The following is an 18892-nucleotide window of genomic DNA, read 5'->3' on the forward strand; positions in this document are numbered from 1 at the left end:
TTGTTATTTTTCCAATGCAGTTTCTGCGTATGTACTTCCTTGACTGTCTAATGCCTGTATTGCCCCAGACCTCTATTTTGATGTCATTTGAGCAAAGATGCTGGTGTGCCTTGTTTATTGGCAAATCTCCAGCATTCAGACAAGGATCTACCATGTCACTGGTATTTAGTATTTACTTTGAAATGAATAAATGAGGAAATCCCAATGAACTCTAGAGTCAGGCTGTATCATCTTTGTCCCAAAGCTAAGTTAATGTCTTGAGACCCAGTTGCAAAGGAGCGTTATTATTTGTACAGGTTCGTGAAGCTGAAAGAGGACACCCACTTGGTCTAGTTGTAACTTGGGGAATGTAGCTGATGGAAATAGGCACTACCAAGAACTACTGTAATCCCAAATCTTACAACCAGAGGCAGTAGACTTAGAACCAAAAGGTGATTGGTGACAAAGTCCTACAATTGACTCTGTATGTATGCATGTGTGTGTGTGTGTGTGTGTGTGCGCGCGCCCGTGATGTGTTTTCATGAATATATACATATGTCAGTTCTCTCCATCCACCTTGTTAAAATAGAATCTCTCTTGTATCTTTTTCTGTACTCAAGGCTAGGTTCTTCCAAATCTTCGGAGCAATCTCCTCTTTCTGCCATTCATCTCACTTTGGGAGTTCTGGCATCACAGACGTTTACCACCACATTTGGCTTTTTCATATGGGTTCTTGGGACTAAACTCAGGTTATCAGTCTTGAGTGACAAGCAGTTTTACACACTGAGTCATCTTTCTGGCCTGGAACTGGCTATTTTAATGCATTAATTTCATCTAAGACAGTTGAATTAAGTGGCATTTTGTACTTGTAAATCACTTCAATTGTGTGAAGATTTTCATCAAGATTTCTTCTTACCATAGAGCCAAGAAAGTGTGCACTTTGATTTAAGTCACAATGAACAAAGAGACATACAGGGACAACTCATCAGCTAGGAAGAGAGTGGCTTACTGGAAGAAGGAGAAGAAAACGATCTTCCTCACAATTTAGCCTATGAGCATCTATTTGTACTAAGTTTCTTCCCCTACTTGTTTCTTGTATCTTTCTAACGTTTTTTCCTTGGTTTGATGTTTGTGAAGAATGGTAGGCAAACAGTGCTCTAAGTGGTTTCTGAGAGTCACCACTGTCCCCTTCCACTGCTGGACAAGATATTCTCCTCTACTTGGAAATAAGCTGTCTTTTATACTGAGGAACTCATCTATGTTTTTTTGAGCAAAGATGATGACATCATTGGGTTAAATGTTGATTTGAACATTGGAGCCATGGGGATCCCAGAGCAAGGTCCTAATGCAATCTTTTGCTATTTCCAGCAAGTTATACACCTATTTTGTTCATCTTCATTGTGCCATCCAAGTCCTAGGACTAGGCAGCTGGATTTATGACTTCTGATTTAAAACTTGGAAAGGGATACCCTTCTGATTCCCTTTGGATATGTGAGAAAGTCACTACATGGTACTGGTATTAAATGCTTATTCAAATGAACACTGAGGGAAAGTTTTACTGTTTATTCCTTTCTGGTTAGAAAACTGGTCTTTCTTCTTTTGTTAATTTAAAAGTATTGTGATATAGTTATAACATTTTATGCTGCCCCCTGTTTACATCATCTCTTCCTAAAACATTTCACAGTTGTACCTTGCTACAACAGAAATGATTATTTGATTTCCTAGAATTAGTCCTATAACCACTTTCAATGTTTTTATAGCAGTAAATACAAGAAATGCAAGTTTCATCTGGTCTATGATTGAGATGAGTGACAAAAGAACTTGAAATTTTCCTTAGTTCCTCAATCAGAAAGTAGCATTAGTAGCCAAGATTTATAATGGCTTTGAATGGTTTATTTATACTTATTCATCATACAATGGAGTACTGAAAGTTCTGCTTTAATCAACATGCAGTTTTATTGAAAAATGGGAATTTCTGTCACATTAAAACACTTTGCATAAATTTGCACAAGATTTTGTTGATTATAAGTTTAGGGCAATGGTTCTACATTGCTCTTGGACAATTTAGAAAAATATAAAGTATATATAGTTAGTTTTTATTTGTACATGGGTGCAATAATTTCTTAATAAAAAATATGTTGGGGAAAAATGCAGTTTTACTGAAGTGCTTAAGACATTTTTTCCTTGACACAATTCTCTCCCGCCCCAACAAAATATAACTGCAATGACCAGCCAGGCACAGTATCTCCAAAGGCACTCATGTCTCATAGGTAACCAATGGCTGTCAAATTGGACTTAGGCTCTCTCAAAAGGAGGGAATCCATAACTTGTAAACCTAGTCCACGATCTGTGGCTAGTGAGGTTATGGAACCTACAGTAAATTCTACTCCTTCCACGTTCTTAAACCAATGTGATTCTAATTGCATTCTAGATACTTAAGCATATATTGCATATATGCAAATACAGATATATGTGATACAGATATAGATGATATAGATAAAGTGTAGCTTTCACCCCTCATCATAGATAGTAGGCTTGGAGATAGAGGAAGAAAAGTGCATGGAGGTGGAGTGGGATATGACAACAGGATTACAGATACTTAAAATACATTATATACATGTATGAAGTGTCATAATGAAACCCATTAGTTTGTGCAAGTAATATAAGATAAAAAATTACTACATTACTATATCAATTTACATTTAAATCTAAATTACTTAAAATACCAAACACAATCTAATGTTAAGCAATGTTATTCCTTTTAAATAGGTGTCTTTGATTATGGCCAGCCTTTTTTTCTGTCCTCCTAAATCCAAAATGAAAATTCATTCCTTATCTGAGACTATGCTAGAGATATCAATTATGACAGCTGTTAGGTCTTTGGACTCTCACCCACTTCAAGTGCTTCTGAATTTCCAGTTATCTCCTCAAGAGGATGATTGTAATAATTTGCAACAGTACATTAACCATGTCAGAGCTATTTCTTTTATCTTAAAAATGATTACTAGATGGGATGTTTCACAATGGCCATTTAATTCAACTCAAAGGATATATTCCTAAAATTGTTACTAATCTCCTGTCTGCTTTATATGGTGTAAAAATCATAGTGAAACTATACGAAGCATCATATTGCTTGGCAAAAAGTTTGGAACTGAAATCTCTAGATTTCCATGGTACAAACAGGCTATGGCTATTATAAACTTAGTAATGATCCTATTAGTCTTTGTGTACTTAACAGGTGTTTTAATTTTTTTCTCCTATCTTTTACAGGTGATTATTCTCAGATAGACCAGCGACAATTTAACTCCAATTATCTGGGTGATTTGGTCATCTTCTGAGACCTGACAAGTTCTCTGCATAGCCCCACGATATCTGTGAACTCACAATTCTTTTGCTTTAGCCTCTGGGATGCTGTAATTTTAGGCATGATCAACAAAGAGTCCCCTTTTCTCCCTCCCTCCCTTGTCCCCTACCTCTTTTTTATTATTATTACATATTTTCTTCATTTACATTTCAAATGCTATCCCCTTTCCTTGTTTCCTCTCCAAAAATCCCCTATACCCTTCCCCTCCCCCTGCTCCCCAACCCACCCACTCCTGCCTCTTATCTCCTTCTTTTCTTGTCTTAAGTTTGTTAGACAAGTAACATTGAGTTGCAAAACCAACACACCTGTCATTGTTTTCTTTCTGACATCTCTAAGTCATAGTATGTCAAAGATGCTACAAAGCCTTATTTTTTTTACCTTCCTTCACTTCTGTCTACAAAGTCCTTTTCTCTCATCCTCTGATTATCCATCATTAGTTAGAATTTCATATTAGAAACTATGTTAGCAGGTCTGCAGAGATGGCTTAGTGGTTTAGAGCCCTTGAAGCACTTGATACTCTTGCAAACGACCTGCATTCAATTCTCAGTACCCACATGGCAGCTTACAACCATCTGTTAACTCCAGATCCAGGGGATCTGGTGACTTCTCCTGGCTTCTGTGGGCTGCAGGTATGTATAAATATACATGCAGGCAAACATGATACATGTAAAATAAAAAGAAACAATTTAAAAAGAAGTTCCATTAGCATATTGTATCCATGAGTAGCCTATTATGGAGTGAATCCAAATGTACATGTAGGTGGTTAAGCAGACTGTGCAAGCAGATAAAGCACAAGCCTTGGCAATACAGACCCAAAACTACAGGTTGCAGCAACAAAATGAACAGTTGTGATTTTACAAATGACTCCAAATACACTAGATATGACGTCAAGGAACCAAGGTTGGTCAGTAGATGCTTCCAGAATAAAATCTACTGTCAAGAGTAATTTTTCTCATGGAACAGTTTCACCATATAATCCCTACACTAAACCAACATCTATTGGTTCTCAGTTGGCTTTAAAACAAAAACAGTGTAGGCTTAACACCCTGTTCCTATTATTCTTCCCAAAATCTCACCAGTCCTTGGTGTGGTTCCCTGCCCTCAGATAGCCCAACTCACTCTCACCATGGGTTGCAATTCATTCTTTTCTCCTTGCCCCAAAATATTTCGTTCTTGCCCTTTGCTGATCTTTGTTAACTGACTATTAGACCTACTTTCGGATATGCTTCTTTTTAGTACATCATCCCTACTTCACACACAGCATCACTGAGATTTTTTTTTTTTGCCACAATCCACAAAGCTACCTTATGAGTATCCCTCGCTCCATTTTCAGGTGATGAAATTTGAGGTCGAGAGATATTAAATTATAAGTATAAGACATAATATAGGTTTAGTGTGCATGCACACATGTCGGGGCCAGACTCCAAATGTAGGAGTTGGTTCTCACTTTCTACCATGTGCATCTTGGGGCTTGAACTCAAACTGTCAGGTTTGGAAGCAGATGCTTGTACTCATTGAGCTACCTCTCTAGCTCCCAGATTCTTATGATTCTTCTGGGAAGGAATGTGTTTCTGGTTTCCGCCTCCTCTTCTCTTTCCCATGGCTCCTAATTGGGCTATATAAGCTTCATACTGGCAGTAAATGCATCTTAACTATGGGATGCTTCATTTCAGGAAAACATAAAAATAGAACAAATAAAATGGACACATTGTGGGTGGATTATCCTATTACATACATATTAAATACGATTCCTCTGAACACGGAATTCTTATAGTGAGCTTTATTGCAGGTCACTAACTCTCTCTCTCTCTCTCTCTCTCTCTCTCTCTCTCTCTCTCTGTGTGTGTGTGTGTGTGTGTGNGAGAGAGAGAGAGAGAGAGAGAGAGAGAGAGAGAGAGAGAGAGAGAGAGAGAGCACAAAGGTAAAAATGGCATTAGGACAGTTTCTCACTTTGCTAAGGAGAGTATTTACATAGCCATTGTCTTACAGTCCTCAAATCAGCACTGGACTCTAGTGAGTCTCAGCTAGAAGTTAAGTAACACAAGTTCTAAATATCTGTCCTGCCACCAATTATCTCTGTGTCCTTAGACACAGCATTTAATCTCACTGGACTTGTATTTTCTTGTCTATAAAAGTGAAGGGATAGGCATGTGTAATGGAAGTCCAAACTTCCTTTTTCAGACAATAGTTATGAGGCTCAAGAGAGATAATGTATTTAGATGTAGTTTAGAAGTCAAAATGCATTATAAGAACACACCTTTTAAAATCTACAACCCTGTGTCTCTTAAACCCTAGGAGACCAAACTGACTGAAGGATGACAGGTTTGCATTTTAATCCAACCTAAACTGTCAGAATCGTCTACCTTCTTCATTGAGCTATCTCACCAGCCCCCAGATGCTTATGATTTTTCTGGTAAGGATGATGCTGTTCATCACCTCATCTCTTTATCTTATTCAGAAGATTATTATAAAAGATTCTATTTGGGCTTTGAATATTGCCACGCTGGCAACAGTGGGGAAGGTAGGCAGCTGCTAAGACTCCGAAAATACACTGATTTCATTCAAGTATTCTGTTAAAAAAAGGTGGACTTAGGAAATTTATAACTATTGCTATGATACTAGGGGCCCTCTAGCACTGCATTGTTGCTCACATTCAATAATGAAAATGAAATGAGAAAGAGGAGGAGGAAGAGCTTTAATGCTGTGATGCTTCTCCAGCAGCCTCTTCTTAAACAGTTAGCTTAAGAGTGCTATCTAGAGTACCAAATTCTCCTGAAAAGCACTGCAGAAAGAATACCCTACCCAGTAACCTGCAGTGCACGAGCTGCTTAGCAAACACTTTGTGAATCTTACTCTGGCTTCATCACTGGATTAGAATTTGAGGAACATACACTAGCATCTCTTCTAATCAAAGCTTTTTCTGGTTTTGTTTTTAATAAGAACTGGTTATGTACTAATCAACATTTCTGATTCCCTGCTACCAAAAAAAAATGTCATATATAAGTCATTGTTTTCAAAGCTGGTTAGAAGAAGAAAGATCAAAACAGACAAATCAGTATATACGCCCATTAACCTACCCTCTTGGAGTCAAAGCTGTACACAAACAACACCCAAATGATCTTGCAGCAAGAGATCACACGGTAAATTTTAGACCTGTCATGACTGAGCACAGACAGAATTATAAACAAGAGTTCATGGAATATACATAAAGTGATAATTCCAAGTTGTCTCCTAGTGCCGTCATGCTTGATGACAAAGTCATCTGCTTCTAAACCTCAGAGGCCAGCTTATTCGGTGGCTTTACAGCCTTCTGTCTTTCCGGCTCTATGTTGAAGCTTTGCAAAAGGAACATTCAACATTAAACACCAGTTCATTCTAAACATTTTGTTTGTTTGCTTTTATTTTGTTTTGTTTGCACCAGGGTATAAAAGCCTGAGAAATGACCTCCAAGCCTGGGCTTACCCTCTGGTTTGATGTGACACTTGTGGGTTTCCCTTACAAACACACAAGATTAATGCAGCTTGTTTGAGTGTGAGATCTTAGAGAGGAGAAAAATCCCAAGGAGGAAGAAGTAGGTGGGCACATAAGGTAGGATTACTGGCAAGAGGCCTGCCAAGTAAGAGAGTTGAGGGTCTCGGCTCCCCTGGGTTTCTCCCATCCTAGAGGTTAGAGATGCTTCCTATGCTGGGCTTATAGCTGTCAAGCAGTGTGACATGTATGCAGAATGGTAGGTTTAAGTAAAGATGCTGCTGCAAGTGTCTGAGAAATGCTCATGGCATCATAGATTCTGGTCTTTGCAGTGTGTATGTGTTGGAGGGAGGCATACATGAGACTGTCTTCAGTGGTATTCATTGTTAAGATGGTGTTGAGAACAGAAAAAAAATACTGCAGATTCTAGGAAATTATTGGCGAGTATCAGCTCACAAAGGAATAGGGACCAGTGGATGTTGTACTCTGGAAGACGATTGATGGAGGAGGGGCTGCAGATGGAGGGTTGCCATCCAAACTGCAGCATTCTCTGTGTGGGAGATAAATTCACTTGTCATATTTCAAATTAGGTTTATAGGTATTCCTCCCCTACCCAGCCATGCCTTGATGGGAAGACTTCTCAAATTTTAATTCTGTATGGCAGCATATTGGCGTCTAATGTCTAGGTCTAAGATGATGGTTTGTAGGTATATGTCTATGGCTAACAAGGATAGAGCTTCTGAAGTCTCCTAATGTCGTTGGTGGGAAGAGTGCTGCTGCAGCGACCTGTCCTTTTTGCAACACAATTTTCCATCCCTAATGTCAGAGTGTTTCAGGAGCTTAAAAAAAAAAAAAACAAAAAAAACAAAAAAAACAAAAACGAGGTGTGGGGTTTTGAAATGATTTTTCCCCTCAGTCCAGAATATGATCGTTTGCAAAGACACACACACACACACACACACACACACACACACACACACACACACAGAGAGAGAGAGAGAGAGAGAGAGAGAGAGAGAGAGAGAGAGAAACGCACACGTTAGATTAAAAGTCCGCAGATGCTCAGGAAGTCCAGCTAAAAGAAGACTGTGTCTCCTATGGCAAAGCCTGGGTACTCAGATGCCAGAAAGCTGCGGAGATCAGCATAGCCTCAGCTGCTGAGCTCGCAGCCTAGCCACCACCACTGCCAGGGCACTCTCTCGCCTTGCTGTCTGGTGCTCAGGGCTACATCTGCAGGCTGCAGAAAGCCAGGGCTCCAGTTCTCCCTCATCGCACTCCCTTCCCAAAGCACCGCAAACCCGGTAAGGAATAGCAACCTCCTCAACTGCTCTCATTTAGAAAAGCGCAGAAATTAAACAAACAAACAAACCATACCAAACAAAAACAAACAAAAACCCCTGAAACTCGGAGGAATGTCTCCCCACCCCCACCTTCATCCCCGTGTCTTTTTTTTCCAATCTCTGCAGGTTTATTTCTTGTTCTGAGTTAAATAAAACGGATTACTTGTCCATCCTGACTTGGGAAGAGGGCAAGTGGTTGGGCCCAAGCTAGATCCACCTGCTGCTGAGGTAGGAGGGCAGCTACCTTATAGAAGCTTAAGACCAGCAGCAGCTCCGTAGAATGTGGATGGATTGCAAAGACCCTCAACTTCTTTCTGTCTCTCTTGTGTCTTCTCTCTCTCTCTCTCTCTCTCTCTCTCTCTCTCTCTCTCTCTCTCTCTCTCCCTCCCCCTTCGTGTCACTAAAGGGTTAACCCCGGCCAGGCTCCAAATCCTCCCCACAAGGCACTCAATTCCCCCTCCTCTTTTTTTTTTGCCCCCCCCCCTTTCCTGCGCACGTCGGTAAGAGGTCATCAAGCGCTCTGCCCAGTCGCGTTCTCAAGCCTTACTCTTTCCCGCCCATCAAACCCGTAGCTGCTTACGAAGAGGTGTGCGCTCACCAAGGGGCGTGTCCCAGCTCCGGGAGACGCTGCGCGCCCCTGGGTTAGACCTCAGAGCTGCGCTAGCCATGGAGCGAAGCGGGTGCAAAGTTTGGCACCCTGCAAAGGGATGTCAGATAGGAGTGGGTGGACCGCCCAAGGGCTCTTTAGCCCTCTAAGCTTAGGGACCCCGGCTGCCTGGACCTCAGACGGTGTGCTGCAATGGACGGTGTAGATTCGGTGGCCCAGGGCACTGCCCAGCCTCAGGATGAAGAGCAGCCTGCTGAGTCCCCAGAGCCGCCGCCGCCACCTCCTGCTCCGCCGCCAGCCCCACCGCCTCTGGCCCCACCGCCTCCGGCCCCACCGCCTCCGGCCCCACCGCCGCCGGCCCCACCACCGCCTGCTCCTCCACCATTCCCTGAGCCTTCTCCAGAACCAGTACCAGAGCCTGCTCTGGGACCCTGTCCAGAGGCAACTCCAGAACCAGCCACAGAAACAGACGCAAAATCAACCCTAGAACCGGCCCCGAAGCCGGACTCAGAACCGGACTCGGACCCGGACCCCGAACCAGACTCAGAGCCGGCCCCAGAGCCGGCCCCCGAACCTGACTCAGAGCCGGCCCCAGAGCCGGTCCCCGAACCAGACTCAGAGCCGACCCCAGAGCCGGCCCCCGAACCTGACTCAGAGCCGGCCCCAGAGCCGGACCCCGAACTAGACTCAGAGCCGGCCCCAGAGCCGGCCCCCGAACCAGACTCAGAACCGGCCCCAGAACCAGTCTCAGAGCCGGCCCCACAACTTGTCCCTGAGCTGGCCCCGGAGCCGGCCCCAGAATCTGTCCCAGAGCCAACCCTAGACTTGGCCTCAGAACTGGCCCTAGAACCAGCCCCAGAACCTGCCATGGAGAGGGCCCCAGAGTCCTGGCCAGAGCCAACTCCAGAGTCCTGTCTAAAGATGAGTCCAGCACTACATCTGTTGCAGGTAGTTCCTGGAGAGAAAAGTGGAACGACATCTCCAGTGCTATTGCCATTGCCGTCGCCCAAACCGCCAATAACGTGGTCCAGAATAAAGGTAAGAAAAAGACCCCTGGGGGCGGGGGCCAAGGCTAGGTCCGATGACTATGGAGTTTGCTAGACTCCGGGTATCCCTTGAATCCCTTTGACTACCACTCACTGGCTAGAAAGATGTGGGAATGGGAGACCTGGGGAAGCGGGAAGTGGCGAGGAAGCGGGAAGTGGTTGGGAGGCGGGAAGCAACATGTGGGAAAAGAGAGTAGGCTGCTTGGGTTAGGAAAAGAGAGGTGATAGCAGAAGTGGGAGTCAGAGCAGTTTCCCCGTAGGAGGAAGTGACAGTGCAGTGAGCACCTATATCTTGAAAAAGCATTGAAAGGCACCCCGGGGAACACAAGATACCCTGAAGTATTTGGGGCTGGCCGAGGCACTGGAGTGGAAGACACTGAGGGGGGAGGGAGATGGGACACACCTCTGCCACAGTCATTGCCGCAGAGGCCCAAACTGCAGAGCCTCTGCCTGCTTGGCCCCCTCCCTGCCACTGAGGAGCAGGGGGCACATCAGCTGATATGCAGCTGAAGACATTCCAGGGAGGTGCCTGGTGGCTCTGTCCACTGCTGGGCACTGGGATCCAGGCAGAGGTGAGGGGAAGGGCGGCGCCCACGCGCACTGCAGGGGAAGGGCAAGGTTCGCTGGGAGGAGGGGGAGAGCCTGCGTTGGAGCCACCATTCTGTCTGTCTGCAGGATTTCCCAGCAGGTAGGTGCAAGCACAGTGATACAGTGACGCGCGGCGTCACAAGCGGGCAACTGTCATCCCGAGCCAGGACCAGTTGGGATAGTACTGCAGTCCTGGCTTGGCAAATGTGAAAAACACGAGTTGGGTTTTGCCAGCAGAGCATGTGAACCACAACTTTCATCTCTACCCGTCGACAGCAATGTCTTGGGAAACATTGCACTTATCTGGGAGGGGAAAGAATGAAGGGTCCTCTGGCACCAGTCCATGCCAGAGAGCGAGGAAGGTTTTCAATGTTTACCTCCAGTGTATCTGATTTTCTCCCTGTCTCTAGTTCCCATAGTCTAAAACGGTGAAAATCACAACAAGGCTTAAATATATGGCCCACTTTAGCTTCCCCCGAAGACAAACACACAGGTAGAGGCACAAGCAGATAATGCAACATGCCAATAAGGAAAGCCTATGCAGCTGCTTGGCAGGGACACATCTTGAAAATCTTGCTGCTGTTTGACAGCACACTTGTAGAATGCAGAATGCAGCAGGGCTTTGGGGGTAGAACTGGCATCATGAAATAGCCAAATATCTGCAATGATAAAGTCTACAGTGAAAGTCTGAAAAAGGACAAAGGGGTGGGGGTTTATTTAAATAAGTAAAATGGGACGATGGTGACTTGAACAAGGGAAAACAATCAAAATCTCGGGGATGAATCTTCCCCCTTCCTGCAGATATTCTTTCTTACTTAGATTTCAAGAAGAGGAGGGCGGGTAGCCACACAGGGAGCTCACCCTAACCCTGAGGCTAGCTGTTGTCTTTTTGGAAAGGTCTGCAATGAGCTGGTGAGTGGGAGATGAGCACGAATCACCTGACCCGTAGCCATCTTAAGTGAAAAATTGGGAACTAGGCTGAAAACGGGGAACAGGGGGCTGGCTCCTTAATTACCTGAGTGACCTTCTGAAGCATTCTCCCTTTGACCTCAGGAAGGAAGGCTGGGGGGCCAGGACCATTTTTTCCCCAATCCTCAGTGAAAATAATCCCTCCTTAGCTGTGAAAGCATATTTTACCAGATTGACTGGAAACTCTCCATTGCCAGATAGGAAGAATCAAGGCAAGGGTAATCAGGTTGGTTTCTTTTCTATGGTACCTGCTCACATATACTGGCTGGGTGGCTCAATGGCATGAGACAGCATTCATAGGAGACAGAGACCCCAGGGGGTTGAGTTTACCTTCAGAAGAGTGAGGCGTTTGTGGATTCACTTATCTGTAGAGTTCGGAACCCCAAGTATCCATCAGGAAGGACCTGTAGATAAACTAATGAAGGCTCTTGGAGATTCCAAGGATACAAAAGATCTAGGTAAATGTTCACATTGTTAAGGAATTCAATTCTTCTCTGCTATCTTTCAGTTGCTCGCTGGTGCAGTTGGCAACAGCTGATCTTCAGCAGTATAGCCATTTTCTTCTGCAGTCTTTTCAAGCAGCTGACTTGTATATTAACATTCAAAACAAATAGGTTGCCTTATTAGCTGGGGTAAGACTATTCTCAAGCACTGCCTCCTTGAGGAAAGCTTGGAAAAACACACATAAACACACGTCATACACACACACATCACACTCACATAAAGACACATACATACAAGCATACACACCAAACAGACATATACACATAGATACCACACACATACACAAAAACACAACACACATACACACAAACACACAAGCACACGCACCAAGCACACACACACCATACACACAAACACATACACACCACAAACACATCACATACATACCACAAAAACACACCACACACACCACACACACCACACACACCACACACACACACATACATACGAACACATGACACATACACACAAACACACATACACATAAGCATACACACCAAACAGACATACACACATACATACCACACACACATACAAACACATACACAAAACCACAACACACATAATACACACCAACACACAAGCACACACACAGCATACACACAAACAAACATACAACAAACACATCACATACATACAACAAACGCAAATCATACACATATACCACACACACACACATACAAATACATCCATACAAACACATCACACATATACAGAAGCATACACACCAAACAGACATACACACATACACACCACACACACATATATATACAAACACACCACATATACACACAAATACACATACACACAAGCATACACACGAAACAGACATACATACATACACACCACACACAAATGCAAACACATATACACAAACACACCACACATACACCCAAACACACATACACACACACCATACACACAAACACATACACATCATACAATCACATATGTACCACAAACACACATCACACACACACCACATACACACATACAAACACATACATACAAACATACCACACATGCATACAAACACACATACACACAAGCATGCACACAAAACAGACATACACACACATACCACACACATATACATACAAATACACCACATACACACACACACACACACACACACACACACACAGCATAGACACCAAACAGACATATGCACACCATACACACACATACATACAAACACATACATGCAAACACACCTCACAGACACACAAACACACAAGCACACACTCCAAACACACATACAAACACATACACACCACAAACCCATCACATACATACTGCAAACACACATCACACACACACACCACACACACACACATACACATACAAACACACCACTCATATACACAAACACACATACAACCAAGCATACACACCAAACAGCCATACACACCACACACACATCACAAACATACCACATAAACACATACAAACACATATACACAAACACATCACTCATACAAACACACATACCCAAAAGTACACACACCAGACATACACAAATATATACCACACACAAACACACATACACTACACACTCACACATACACATACTCACAAACACACCACTCATACACACAAACACACCACACATACACACTACATACTCATACATACACATACTCACAAACACACCACTCATACACACAAACACACCACACATACACACTACACACTCATACATACACATACTCACAAACACACCACTCATACACACAAACACACCACACATACACACATACACAACACACATACATCACACCACACACACATATACACAAACACACATACCCAAGCATACACCTCAAACAGGCATACACACATACACATCACACACACATACAAACATATACACATAATACACCAACACATACACAAACACACATAAAGAACACACACCAGACATACACAAATACACACCACAAACACATCACACACAGAACACACACACATGAAAACACATACACAACACACATATCACATATGTAACACACACATCACCCAAACACCACACACATACAAACACACCACTCATACAAACAAACACACATACACAAAAGCATATACACCAGACATACACACCACACACACACATACAAACTTATACACACAAACATATCACTCAGACACACAAACACACATACACAAGCACACACACCAAATAGACATACACACCACATATACATCACACACACACATACAAGCATACACACCAAACAGACACATATATACAGACCAAACACACATCACACACACACCACAAATTTACACATATGCACACATACTCACAAACACACATACACAAACATGCACACCAAACAGACATACACACATACACACCACATACACATCATACTCACACACATACACACACACACACACACACACACATAAGAACACACACAAAACAGGCATACACATCACACACATACCACATACACACATACAAACACAAACACACAAACACACCACTCATACACACAAACACATATACAGAAGCACACACACCAAACAGACATACACAAATACATAACACACACACACACAGTACACACACATACATAGCACACACACATCACACACACACCACACACACATACAAACACATACATAAAAACACACCACTAATACACACCAAAACACATACACACAAGCAAACACACAAAACAGACATACACACATACATACTACACACACACACACAAGCACAAACACACCACAGACTCACACATACAAATACATACTCAGAAACACCCCACTCATACACACAAACACACATACATACAAGCACACAAACCAAACAGACATACACACATACACACCACACACATTTCACACATACACACAAACACATCACACATACACACAAACACTCACACATACACACAAACACACATACACACCAAACAGACATACACATATACACACCATACACATCACACACACACCACACACACATACAAACACATACACACAAACACACATACACACAAGCACACCAAACAGACATACACACACACACCACACCACACACACATACACAAATACATACATACAAACACACCACATATAGACACAAGCAAACACACCAGACATACACACATACGTACCACACACACACACACAAGCACAAACACACCACAGACTCACACATACAAATACAAACTCAGAAACACCCCACTCATACACACAAACACACATACATACAAGCACACAAACTAAACAGACATACACACATACACACCACACACACTTCACACATTCACACAAACACATCACACATACACACAAACACTCACACTTACACACAAACACACATACACACAAGCATACACACCAAACAGACATACACATATACACACCATACACATCACACACACACACATACAAACACGTACACACAAACACACATACACACCAAATAGACATACACACATCCACAGCACACACACACACACACACACCACATACACACATACACAAATACATACACACAAACACACCACATATAGACACAAGCAAACACACCAGACATACACACATACATACCACACACATAAGCACACACACATTCTACACACTCACACAAATACATACACACAAACATACACACACACAAGCACACACACCATACATACATACATACCATACACACACATCACACACACATACAAATATATAAAACCAAATAAACCACTAGTACACACAAACACATACACACAAGCACACACACCAAACAGACATACACACATACAGACCACACACATACCACACACATCACACACACACACATATACATACAAACACATACACAGAATGACACCACTCATACACACAAACACATATACACACAAGCACACACTAAACAGACATAAATATACACAGAAGCACACTGCACATACATGCAAACACACATACAAACACACAACCTCACAAACCAGACATACACTCATACACACCACACACATTTCCACACACTGCACACACAAACATACAAATACATATACACAAACACACCACACATACACACAAGCATACATACTGAACAGACATACACACATATACACCACACATACAACACGTGCACATACAAACACAAACACACAAACACACCACTCATACACACAAATACACCTACATACAAGCACAAACACCAAACAGACATACACACATACAAGCTACACATGCATCACATATACACACACAAACACATATACCAAATCACACCACAAATACACACAAACACACAAGCACACACACCAAACAGAAATACACAATACATACCACACACATCACACATGTACCACACACAAACATGCAAACACACATACACACCATGCACACATACAAACATACACAAACACACCACTCATACACACAAACACATACATACAAGCACAAACACCAAACAGACCTATATACATACATGCTACGCACTCATCACACATGCATCTCACACACAAACACATATACACAATCACACCACACATATACACAAACACACAAGCACACACCAAACATACACACATATACACACTACAAACCATCACACACCACACACTCAAAAATACAAACACATACACACAAGCTCACATCACACAAGCAGACACACCAGACATACACACTTACACACCACACACACACATCACACAAACCAGACACACACTATACACACACATACAAACACATACACACAAACACACCATTCATACACAAAACACACATACATACAAGCACAAACACCAAACAGATATACACACATACATGCTACACATGCATCACACACATGCAACAAACACACACAAACACACACACAAGCACACACACCAAACAGACATACACATGTACACATCACACACAGAACACACACACATACAAACACTCCACTCATACACACAAACACACACAATGAACAGACATAAACACATACACAAAAACACACCCCCACCTACAAACACACATATACACAAAACACACATCACACACACACACCACTCACATATATACAAACACACCACACATACACACAAGCCCACACACCAAACAGACATACACACATACACACTACACACGCATCATACACTACACACACAAACACATATACACAATCACACCACACATACAAACACAAACACATATACACAATCACACCACACATACAAACACAAACACATATACACAATCACACCACACATACATACACACATTCGCACAAGCACACACACCAAACATACATACAGACATATACACCACACACACACACACACACCCCACACTCATACACACACATATACTCAAACACACCACACATAAACACAAACACACATACATAGAAGCACACACACACAACAAACAGACATACACACATACACACATACACACCACACACACATACATACAGACACACAGAGAAGCACACACACCAAACAGACATACACACAAACATACCACTCATATACACAAACACAAATACAAACAAGCACACAACCAGACATACATACACATCACACACACACACACACCACACAAACACACACATACAAACACACCACTCATACATACCAACATACATACATACAAGCACACACCCCAAACACACATACACACTACAGGCACATCACACACACATACACACACACACACACATACACACACAAACACAAACACATATACACAAACACACCACTCATACACACCAACATACATACATACAAGCACACACACCAAACAGACATACACACATAGAGACCACACACATCCCACACACACCACACACACAAACATACAAACACATACACAGAATGATACCACTCATACACACAAACACACATACACACAAACTCAAATACAAACACTACATACACATACACACCATATAGACAGAAATATACACATCATACACACATACACACATAAACACACACAAACATTACACACAGAAACACTACACACAGAGAAATACACACCACTCATATATACACCACACATACAGAAATATACACACTTATACACACATTACAAAAAATTTACAGAGACACACACATCACACATATTATACACACAAACACTATACACATACATACACTACACATGGAGATATATTCACATCATACACAAATATGCATAACCACACCACACACATATCATACACACACTCCATACACAGAAATATACACATACTATACACACAAATACACAGACCACCCATACAGAAGTGTACACATATCACACAAAAATACACACAGATACACCATCCACAGACACACCACACACACATGCTCACTTCACACAGAGAAATACACACATCACACACACATCACACAAATATACAGAAACACATACTTTGCACATATCAAACACACATACACATATACACATACACAGAAATACACATGAACACACACTACACATACATACACATACCACACACAGAAATATACCCATCATACACACACCTCATATACACATAGCACACATATCATACACACACCACATACAAAACCTACCTGCACACACCACATATACAGAATTATACATATATCACACAAAAAAGCACACACACAGTGCACACACACAGTAATACCCATAAGTCACATACAAATACACACAAACACACATACACACAAACACATTCATATACACAAACCAGACACTCAGAAATACACATCTCACACACCCCCCACACAGAAACACATACCACACACACATACACACACCACACATACAGACATATACCCACATCATGCACAAATATACACAAACAGTCCATACACATATCACACACACATACATGCACCACACACATACACCACACACACATACATGTACCACACACATACACCACACACACACAAATACACACAGAAACACACATACCACATACACAGAAATACCCATACATCACACACAAATACACAGAAAACACACATCACACGCATCATACATATGTACACTTAAACACACATACAGAAGTATGCACACATAACACAAAAATACACACAGACATACA

At 42.2% G+C, this 18892-nt stretch overlaps 1 protein-coding gene across 2 annotated transcripts in view; it reads left to right on the forward strand.

The window, feature by feature from the left end:
* The first annotated feature begins 8950 nt into the window (after positions 1-8950).
* Dgkk (diacylglycerol kinase kappa) overlaps positions 8951-18892 on the forward strand; it is a 137448-nt gene continuing 127506 nt past the window's right edge. Inside the window, exons 1-2 of one of the 2 annotated variants that reach the window (XM_021153875.1) lie at positions 8951-9562; positions 9680-9796. In XM_021153875.1, the coding sequence (XP_021009534.1) occupies positions 8951-9562; positions 9680-9796 (729 nt within the window). Of the gene's footprint in view, positions 9797-18892 lie in introns of both variants that reach the window. The other variant, XM_021153876.1, reaches the window with a different exon arrangement.

Source organism: Mus caroli, chromosome X (genome assembly GCF_900094665.2).
Source record: "Mus caroli chromosome X, CAROLI_EIJ_v1.1, whole genome shotgun sequence".
NCBI classification, from domain to species: Eukaryota; Metazoa; Chordata; class Mammalia; order Rodentia; family Muridae; genus Mus; species Mus caroli.